Below are 10370 nucleotides of genomic sequence, written 5' to 3'. Positions count from 1 at the left end.
GGGCTCTTTATAGGAGCCGCCATTTCGTACTGGGGGAGCCCGAAACACAGCTGCTCCTTCCTTCAGGCTAAATTTAGCTGCTTCTATTTCTGCACATCACCGAGCAGCAGGATCTTTGTTCCTCCCCTTTGGTACCACTGACTCTGGTTTCAGAGGGGGGACAGAAATAGTCCTGGCTGGCATGGCAGGCCAAGAGCTTTGCACTCGTTATCTCTTTGCAGTGATCCTGGTCTATTTCAGGGCAGGGCACTGCTCCGAAATGCTCTGGGATCTCTGCTCCTCCTCCTCCCCCTCCCATCCCGCAGCAGCCCTGGGTTTACCCACCAGACTGGTCCCTGGTGTGGTGTGTTAAACCACCACGAGCCTCTCTCTTTCCTTTGGTGGCAGGGGCAGTCACAGGTAGGTGCCCTGTTGTGAAATCTCAGACCTGACCCATTCAGCCTCCACAAAGAGATGTGCCCACCCGTTGGCAATGCAGTGTGAGCAGTTAGGAGCAGTCATGGACCCCCTCCACTGCCCCACACCTCTGTGGGTGCAGCTGGCACCATCCTGGGCAATGGGATGGGGCAACGCCGGGGAGCCCACGGCATTCAGAGCGGAGCTGGAGCTGTGTCGCTGGCTGTGCAGCCCCTCGTCCACGCGGATGGTCCCCGTTAGGACAAAGGCCACAAGTGAGCAGCTTGTGTTCCCAGCTGTGCCTGTTGGTTTGCACCTCTGACTTGCAGGGAAAAACCCTGTTCCTTGGCCTGCTGCTGTCCTGGGAGGTAGAGCACAGAGGTCTCCAATCTGGCATGCCCTCTATGTCTCTCCCCCCTATCCTGCTGTCCTCTGCAGCAACATCGAGCCAGACCAGCTGCCCCAAGCCTGCTCCTCCTTGCATCCCACATCCCATGTGCTCACTGGACAACTGCCTGCTATCCCTGCCTGCTGCCAGACCCCCTCCACCACCTGCTTTCCACCCTCTTTTGACTAACATGCCATCTGCCATGCCACCATGCATTTGGAGTTAGCAGCAGGAGCTTTCAGTGGCAGGACCAATCCTGCAACATGCTGGATCCAGGCCACTGGTCCCTCTTGGTCCATGTGAGTGCTGGCAGATCTCCATCCCTCTTATGCAGCCTTCAAAGAAGTGAAGCCCTGCGGGGACAGGCTGTGTGTGGCTTTCTGAGTGCCATGTGTTGAACAGTCATCATCCTGTACAAACTTAGGCTTGGGTTTTGGCAGACACAGCCCTCTGTGCTGGTGAAAGAGTCCAGCTCTGCAGTTGGTGGTGTCTGGCAGGTGCCTCCTGGTTCACATCGCAGCAGGACTCAGGCCAAGCTAATGGGAAGGGATTCAGCATCTCCTCTGATTTTTCTTTAGGTCCTTGTGCCCCCTCTGTCCTTTCTGACTGTGCAAACCTTGCCCCACAGAAATGTATCTGCATGGGTAGTTGTGAAACAGGTGCTACATCTATACTGAGAGTGACCCCGCTTTGTGTTTGTAGGAAAAGCTTGGATCCCCAAGCAGAAGCCGATGGATCCTGTTTTGGAAAGCGTGACTCTGGAGCCGGAGCTGGAGGAAGCCCTCGCTAATGCCTCTGATGCAGAGCTCTGTGACATTGCTGGTAAAACAGTTTCACGTGAATTGGGGGTTCTAATTGTTCAACTGCTAGTTTCTTTTTGTTTGTTCTTTTGTGGGAAAAGAGCTGTTGAGCTTTTTGCTGTTTATCTGAATGCTGTCAGTTTTGACAGGATTTATGTCTTTGTTAAAAAAGAAGTATATATTTAAAGTTAGTTTCAGCCCATGTGATTGAATCAGGTACATGGACCAAAGCTGAGGAGGGAGAAGGATTTATCCAGGATACAGAGTGGGCTGTTTGAGCTCTTCTCCTGTGTCTGACACTCTTATCTTGCAAACTGCAGCCCATCATCTTCAGGAGCCCAGCTTTCTTCAAGCCAAACCTCTAGGAAACAATCAAACAGATCCAGTGAGAATGTGGATTTCTTATGCAGCCCATTAAAGGAACTGACAGGTTAGAGCAGTCTTTCAACAGACGCTGAGGGCTGCTGTTTGTTAAAGAGCTTTTCCAACACAGTTTACAGCTGTGACATTCTGGCGATTGGTGCGGTCAGCCAGCGTTGTAAGTGTTAGCTCAGGGCTGGGAGGGGGATCCAGCATTAAAAGGCTGGTGTACTCCACGATGACTGTGAAAGACAGGCATGGTCCCTCTCTGAGAGGTTTGTGTCTCCGTGGTAGGTAAGTTCAGCAGTGTCCCATCACTGCTTTTCAGGCAGTGTTGTCTGAGTGGTGGCGAGCCCTTGCAAGCCTCCTTGCTCTGCCACTGTAGAGATGACAACACTGGTATCTTGCTGAAGCCAGCAGCATGGACTTAGCTGTGTGACTTTATAGGATACTCCTTGGCCAAAGCAGCACCTGAACAGCCCCTTGGTGCTTTACTGAGCTTACAAGTCCCTGATGGTCTAGCAGTTGATGAATATTTCAGTGTGACTGGCTTCTTCCAGTTCTGTCTCGTTCAGACTTCCATACTCCCTAGCAGTATCCTCCTTGCCAGAAGTCTGTAAGATAGCCTGTAGAATAACCACACCAACTAGACACCTTCTGCGCAATAGTATCCTATGCTGTCTTTGAAATGTGTTTCTGCATTAAGGCTTCTAACATATGTAGCCTGACCAAGCTTTGCATCTCTGGGTTTTGCTTTTTTACTGTACTCCTGGAGCTTTATAAAGCCCTGTCCTATAAAATCTGCCTTTCTAAGCTCCAGATCTGTGCTGCAATTATTTTCACAGATGAATGTTGTCCAGGGCAGCTTTTGCTGCAATTGTTGGGAGAATATACTTGAAGTGGCAGAAGGAGAACACATGTGATATGAGCTATGCTGAAATCTCAATATTGACAATGACAGCATTGCTTTTCCAGGTTTGCTAAGGCTGGGAAGCAGCTCCTATCTATTTAGCAGGGCTTGTTGTCAGCCATGGTGTATTGGATTCCTTCCTTGGCAAGGCCAGTAGGATAATTCTTGTGGGTGGCTCCCAACAAGTCCTGGAAGGGCTCCCATGCCTTTGGTCAGCTGGGGGAGGCAGAAACAGGATGCCTTCATTCTGCTTGTGTTCCTTTGGGTAATACACAGTAAGCACCAGACTTAAAAACAGTGAGTCCCTCTTGTCTCCCAGCACAAACTCTAGCCCCAAAAAACCCTGTGTGGTCATAACAGCAGTTCTTTCCCTCTGTCTGCAGTCCAGATATTCACAGTCCTGGCTGATGCAGAGTTTTTGGTGTCAGAGTAAGCTGTGTTTGGGGTGTGTGTCCCCAAAATGCTAAGCCTGCAAATTACTTTTCTGAGCTGTGTTGCACTCCTGCAAATTCCATCTGTGAGTACATGGCAGAGAAAAGGGCCGGCTAAAATACAAACAAGCAAACTCAGGGTGCCCAGCCTCACTCAGACTTGCAGGTGGAGACTCCTTGGTTCTGTGCAATCAAGTGGGGATGTGCTGGGCAGGGTGTGGGGAAGTGGACGGTGATGTTCGCTGACACCCTTCACTGCAGGCAACTCCCAGCCCTCTTGGCCAAAGCACCGAGCAAATCATGATGGACTGGTGCCAATGAAGCATAAAAGGAGCGGCTCATCGGAAAGCAAAGTGCCTTTGTGTCAGCGTGCTTGAATTTTAGGGAGAGATCTGTCCTTTATTTATTTTAAACACTGTGCCCATCCAGAGGTCAAGATTTGTTCAAATGTGTCTGTTTGTAACAAGTATTCGTGTGTCTGCATTTTTCTTTAGCAAGTCATGTAGTTTTTTGCGGGTTTTTTAAAAAGGTTTATTAAAAAAACAGTTCCTTTTCAAATGTGAATATTCTGTGAGTAGTGGGGTTATTTTTATAAACAGAATCTTGGCCCAAATGTTGTTAAGCCATTGGCTTCCCTCTTCTCATTTGCAGCTGGCAAGAATGTCAGCAGGTCCTCCTGGGAACATTTCAATGTGCATTTGCATATTGGTTTTGCAGCCATGAGCCTGATATACAGAAATTGGCAGAAGTTTGGCATTTGGGCTCTTACAGTCTTTGAATTTTGTTCATAGCATCACTTTTGGCTGAGCCAGCAGAACTTTAGTGTCTCACAATGTCAACTTCCAAGTGTACACAGATCAGTTCAAAGCACACCAGCACCGCCACCTCCCCAGCTTGTTGAGTGACCACACGATGTGTGTTGCCATGCTTTGGGTGACAGTCACCTCGTGTGTTGCTGCCTGAGGGGTCGGTATGATTCTGCGTGGGCTACAGCTCATCTCAAAAACTGGACTGTTGCAGTGTGTGGCTCATGCCCAGGTGAGCGAGGGTGCTGAGGATGCACTGGACTGGACCCCTTAGATTAAATCCTACCAATGGCATTTTTGTTTGTTCTGCTGTCTTCCCATCCCTCTTTTTGCATGATGCTGAATCAAGTCAGCTACTGGGAAGCCTTGGCTGTTTGTTTGTTGTCCACAAGATGATGTTCCTCTTCTGTGAGTCATGCTACACTGGAATAAACAACTGAGCACATTTGAGCCCTGTTGTGTATTTATGACAGCTGGGGAGCTTGGTCTGTAATGCACCACAGACCCCCATCCTGGAGAGCACAACATGTACCTGTCTTCTCCTGGCTTTGTAGCCTGCAATAACTCAAGTCACGTTCTTCTTTTTTTTATTTTCTCTTTCTCTAGCCATCCTTGGCATGCACACCTTGATGAGTAACCAGCAGTACTATGAGGCACTGGGGAGCAGCACCATTGTGAACAAAGAAGGGCTCAACAGTAAGTGATTTAGAGTGTTAGCAGGCTGCAGTGTTTGCCTTTGAAGCTACTAGCAGAGGCAAAGCGGGAATTATTTTTAGGCTGAAGGTTGGAGCTGTGAATGCCAGAGCAGCCTGTGATTGCTGGGGCTGTCTCTAGTGCATCCTCGCCCTGTGTGAGCCAGCATGGCCTCAGTGGCTGCCCTGGTGCCATCGGGGAGCTGGCACAGCCCAGGGCACAGCCCTGTGCAGGCAGTGTGCCCTCCATCACCTGGTTTTGGACCCTGAGAGCACGTAGCAGCAGGCGCTGGCTGTGCTGTGCTGGTTGGCCCCGCTGCCAGGCAGCATTTCCGGATGCACATGAGTGTAGGAGGAGCTGGCAGCTGCTTGTTCAGTCTCTCATCTCGTGTTTGTTTGTCAGGTCATGCTTCCTTCTCCCAGCACTGCTTCCGGAAGAGGAGAAACACACCCAGTTTCACGTGTCTTGCTTTCCACTTGCAGGTGTGATTAAGCCCACGCAGTACAAACCAGTTCCTGATGAGGAACCAAACTCAACGGATGTGGAGGAAACTCTAAAGCGAATACAAAGCAACGATCCCGACCTCGAGGAAGTCAACCTTAACAATATTATGGTATTTGCTCTTTCCTACTCACCTCTCTTGATAACAGGACCAAACATTTGATACACAGAAGGCAGAGACCAAGTCTGTTTTGCTGCACAGAGTAATACAGTAACACCATGCAGAGCCAGACAAGAAACACCAGTGCTTCCCATCTCCATTTTGGGCAGCAGGGGTTGTTACCTGCTGTGGGACAGTGGTGTGGGGTTGGTGGCAGGAGGACTCCTGTAGATTCCTGAGTGTGACAGACCTGTCTACAGCCTGTCTGGTTAAAGATGTCTAGGTTGCTTCTGGTTTAGCCAGGCACATTTGGTGAAGGGGCAGTTTATGTAAGATAAAATGGTGGGAGGAAAAAGGCTTCATAATCCTGACACTTACCATGAAAACATGAAGCAGCCTCCATTCTTGCAGGTAGCTCTGTCTGTCTCCCACCCGTCTGTTCTGTGGGACTCCATTACTTCTTGCAGAAAGCAAATCAGGATACAGCATCACTTCTTATGTTGCCTCTGGGACACATACACATATTGGAAAAATACAGCTTCCATGTGTCCTCCCTGACTCGAGGACCCCAATCCCATGGGGTCCGTTGGATGTTCAAATAGCAAGAACGTGGTTAATTGCTTGTGCACATTGAAAACACTCGTGCCATGCCACCTGCACCTTTCTATAACGACAAGATTTTTACTTTCATGTATTTGATTCTGGCTAATGACCCTGAATGTCCCTTGAGGACACCAGGCTGAGGATCTGGCAGGCAGATGGTTTTCTTGTGTGTTGGACTCATGACTTTGGGACATGGTACAGAGAACTGGGGAGTGGCAGCGGAGATGGTAAGCTGCTAGGCTCTGTTTTATGGCTCTGTAGAAGGCTTTGACTGTAGGTGATTCCACATGGTGAGATCCAAATGGTGTGGCAAGAAATCCAAGCTGAGGATACCCCTTAAAATTTTAGATGAGTGAAAATTTGTGCATCCAAAACGGGTATCTAAAGTGCTTGATGAGTGAAAAACACTAATTTTGTTGGAACTCAGAATAAGCAGCATGGATTCGTTGTCTGGGCTGAGACCTAGAAGGACAAATGTTAGGCTGAAAGGTGTTGTATAAAGCAATTGGAAGTGTCTGTGGTTTGTGCTACAAGGAGATAATTTCAGGTCTTTCTGGATCAGGCCCTGTAGGCAGAAATTTTCCTGTCATGACAGGAGTGTTGCTCAGTGCTGTCATTCACATTAAAAAGCACAGGAGCAGTGCTTTGTGTGCTCATGGATCCCAGTTACATACATCCCCACAATGCCTGGATTTGTAAGTAGCTGAGTTTCTGGGCAATTAAACAGCAGAGGCATTGTAGCTTCAAATCAAGGCAGTGAGCTATCAGCAGAGTGGGAAATAGGACGAAGACATTGCCACGCTCCTTAGGCTGTGCTGATGATAGCAAGAGAACTTGTAAAAACATTTATGGACTCCTTCCTAAATTACCTTTTAAGTGCATTTGGTGATTTGACCTTGATAAGAAATACGAGCTGTCATTAAAATGTATTGCATATTCCTTCATACGAATGATAAAGGGCCTAACGAAGGTTTTCTGCATTTCCTTTCACAGAATATTCCCATACCAACTTTAAAAGCTTTTGCAGAAGCACTGAAAAATAACACCTGTGTGAAGAAGTTCAGTCTAGTTGGGACACGGAGCAATGATCCTGTGGCTTTTGTAAGTACTGTCGACTCATCGCCATGGAGTTGTGACAGGAGCTGTTCTTGGGTGAGGTATTTTCGGAGTCGCTGGCTGCTTTTGCACCTTCTGTCCCCTTTGGCATGTTCTGCACTTCTGGCATTTGGTGCAGGTGCTTCAGTTTCAGGAGCACTGGCGAAAGCCAGCGACAGACAGGCTCCAGTTCCTTTGCTTCCTTTTTCAGCTGTGAAGATTTCAGGACACAATCCTTTAATCTCATTCAGTCTCATGCTCATCCTCAAGGATCTCCCGGAAAAGGAGCAAGAGACAAGAACTGACTTCCTAGCAGCATTTTGTAAAACCAGTTTGTCTCTCTCCATCTAGCCTACCTCAGGGCCTCCCTATTTGTCTCTGTTGGTACAGAGCCCTACGCTGCTGCCTGCACACCCCTCCCTCCCCTTGCACACGTCTGCTCCATCTCTCTCATCGATCCCTCTGTGCAGGCCTGTGCAAAAGCAGGGCTCTGCATTTCTCACGCGTGGCCTCTGTGGATGATAAAGGATCTTTCTGGTTGCTGAGAGCTTTCTTAAATACCAGTGGGGATGCACAGAGGTGCTGAGCTGTTCTGCCTGGCCCTCATGCTACCTTCCAGGCTGCATCCTGGCACACTCACCCCTCCTGCACCACTGCAGCTGGTTTTTGCTCTTCTTCCCCCAGGCCACCCCTACCTACCTCCATGCACACACGTGCACACTGGTTTTGTGTTAGAAAAAATTTATTTATTTTATCATATGAGGACAGCCCTCCCATGATTTCAGGCACTCTGGACTGGGGAAGAAGCCTTTGCAGGCAGCACTGGCACTGTTTGAGGGCCTGTGGGACACTGCACAGGGCTAGGGGGGCTGTGGAGCCAAGTGCTGTGTGAGTGGGTGCAGGTCAGCTCTGCAGCTTGGGCATCACTTTCTAGTCCTTCTGTTTTGTGAAGGACATGGGTCTTCCTGTGCAGCTTATGAAATGAGATCATCAGATCAGGTCAGGGGGGTTGGGAGTGTGCCAGCCTGCTCCTAGACTTACCTGCTGAGGGAAGCAGAAGTGATTAATATGGTTGTGATGCCACTTAGGAGGACACTTGGACGTGGAGAATCCCTTGTTGTTCAAGACACACTCCTCTCTCTGCCTGCTGTGGTGGGAGGCATCTCAGCCCTGCGCAGAAGGAGCAGTGCAGGCAGGGAGCCCATCGGCCAGGAGGCAGGGCTGACACTGGCCAGCATCCCTGCCAGCACCATGCTGCCTTTGGAAGAAGGACAGATGAAGCTGTCATGAGGCAGACACATGTGTAGACTGTTGCCTTTTGGGGTGGCCCTAAGGCTTCTCCTTATGAGGTGTTGCTGTGGCCTCCAGCATGCTCACGTTCAAGAATCCTCCTGCAACAAGGGGGAACTCCCTTCTCCCTGCACAGAGCCCTCCCGTCTGGTGGCACACAGGGTCCTTCCCATGTCCAGAGGCAAGGGGAGCTGAACCCCTGCTGCTCCAGGGTGCTCTGCCCCTGCCTGCCTGACTGCCAGCTCTTCACCCCCACCTCTGCCCACAGGCCCTGGCAGAAATGCTGAAGGTCAATAACACGCTGAAGAGCCTGAACATAGAATCAAACTTCATTTCTGGATCAGGGATCCTGGCTGTTGTCGAAGCGCTCCAGGGCAACACTTCGCTCATAGAGCTGCGCATTGACAACCAGGTAAAGCGTGCGTGAGCAGGAGCTCTGGTCAACTGAACGTGTCCTTCTGGGAAATTGAGTAGCTGGTCAAGGTGCACGGTGGCAGCCCACCACCACTGCCAGGTTGCCTTGGAGAGGTTTCAGCCCCTTCTTTCTGCTGCAGTTCCTGGGCAGTATCTGCTGTTACCGACAGTAATTAACAAAGGCTGTGGCAGCACAAGCACCTTCCGTGTTCCTGGCACTGCCCTGGAGAGCGGTGATGCACGTGTCCAACATCATGTCGTGCTCTGAGCTCTTGCAGGGACTTCATGTCTCTTTAGGAGAACTGAAATTTTTGCTACAATGCATGGGAAAGAGAAGGAGAGCTTCGTTCAGAGTGTGCAGTGGTACAGATGTGGTGGCAAGTTCAGCTCCCCCAGAAACCCAGGGGATAGCAGTGAAGCAGCTGAGCTATGGGGAGCTCAGGGACAAGTGTCTGGGAGTTCAAAATCAGTTTCTCCAGACATCTCTTAGCTACAAATCTGTCCAAGGAATAAAGTCTTTGGGCAAGAGGACTTGTGAGAATGTCTGCTGGAGGAGTTGGAGCCACTTAGTTGTACCACGAACAGGCCAGTGGTTTGTTTCACCATCTCCCAGTCAGAAATGCCAAATGGACCAACAGGTCCAAAAGAGGAGGGAAACGGTGGAGATGGCAGATCTAAGTGCTTACTTGGAATCACCCTCTGACTTGACCAGCTTGCTTTTCTGTTTTCAAAAGAGCCAGCCCTTGGGCAACAACGTAGAAATGGAAATTGCGAACATACTGGAAAAAAACACCTCCCTGCTGAAGTTCGGGTACCATTTCACTCAGCAAGGCCCCCGGCTCCGCGCCTCCAATGCCATGATGAATAACAATGACCTAGGTGAGTCGGGCTGGCTGCAAGCCAGAGCTGGGGAAAAGGTCCCTCCCTCTGTCTGTGGGCAGTTCCTGCTGGGAGAAGGGCAGAACTGCTCATCTGAAGGCTCTAGTGGATGTGCTTGAATTAGAAACCACCTCTTGGAGGGCCTTACGATGACTTGCCTCTCTAGGAGGAAAGCAGCCTTCCCTGACGGGTTCCCTAACTCATGACCAGGCCATGAGTCGTGCTCCACACCCAGAGACACTGGGCAGCTGAAACTCCCAGAAGAGGCTGCGTTTTTGGCAGTAACATTGGGTCTTGTTGGGAGGGAGCAAGAGCTACTAATGTGCTTCAGTATGGCACATGATACAGCATATGGCACATGGGCTGTGAGCTGCCAGCACTTGTGATTCCTGCCAACTGCCTGTCTTCCTCCAGCTTCTCTCCCAGTTTAACAAAGAGGTTAGAAAATTAGTAGAGTTGAACTGAGAAGGCAGTGGGACTTTGCCCATCCACTCCAGCAAAACAAATTGGAAGTGTTTCTAGGGAAGCCACATGGCTTTGAGTTATCTTTATAGCCTCAATGAGGTGATCAGAAGTGCTTGTTGAAGCAAAATACAGGCAAGTCTGCAAACTGCTGCTTCAGCTAATGCACGCAGCAGAGGCCACAAGCTGCTGTAGAGCACTGGAGATCGGTCCAGCGCCGCAGTATTGAACGCAGCCCAGGT

At 49.9% G+C, this 10370-nt stretch overlaps 1 protein-coding gene across 1 annotated transcript in view; it reads left to right on the top strand.

The window, feature by feature from the left end:
• The window catches only part of TMOD1 (tropomodulin 1), a 16477-nt gene that overhangs the window by 4181 nt on the left and 1926 nt on the right, over positions 1-10370 (top strand). The window contains exons 3-8 of the mRNA XM_010163468.1: positions 1487-1606; positions 4698-4787; positions 5267-5397; positions 6982-7089; positions 8642-8785; positions 9522-9666. Coding sequence (XP_010161770.1) covers positions 1487-1606; positions 4698-4787; positions 5267-5397; positions 6982-7089; positions 8642-8785; positions 9522-9666 — 738 coding nt within the window. The remainder of the gene's footprint in view (positions 1-1486; positions 1607-4697; positions 4788-5266; positions 5398-6981; positions 7090-8641; positions 8786-9521; positions 9667-10370) is intronic.

The sequence above is a fragment of the Antrostomus carolinensis genome, unplaced genomic scaffold (assembly GCF_000700745.2).
Source record: "Antrostomus carolinensis isolate BGI_N321 unplaced genomic scaffold, ASM70074v2 scaffold6052, whole genome shotgun sequence".
Classification (NCBI taxonomy): Eukaryota; Metazoa; Chordata; class Aves; order Caprimulgiformes; family Caprimulgidae; genus Antrostomus; species Antrostomus carolinensis.
The sequence above is the reverse complement of the archived record's forward strand: the minus strand, read 5'-3'. Positions and strand labels throughout refer to the sequence as shown.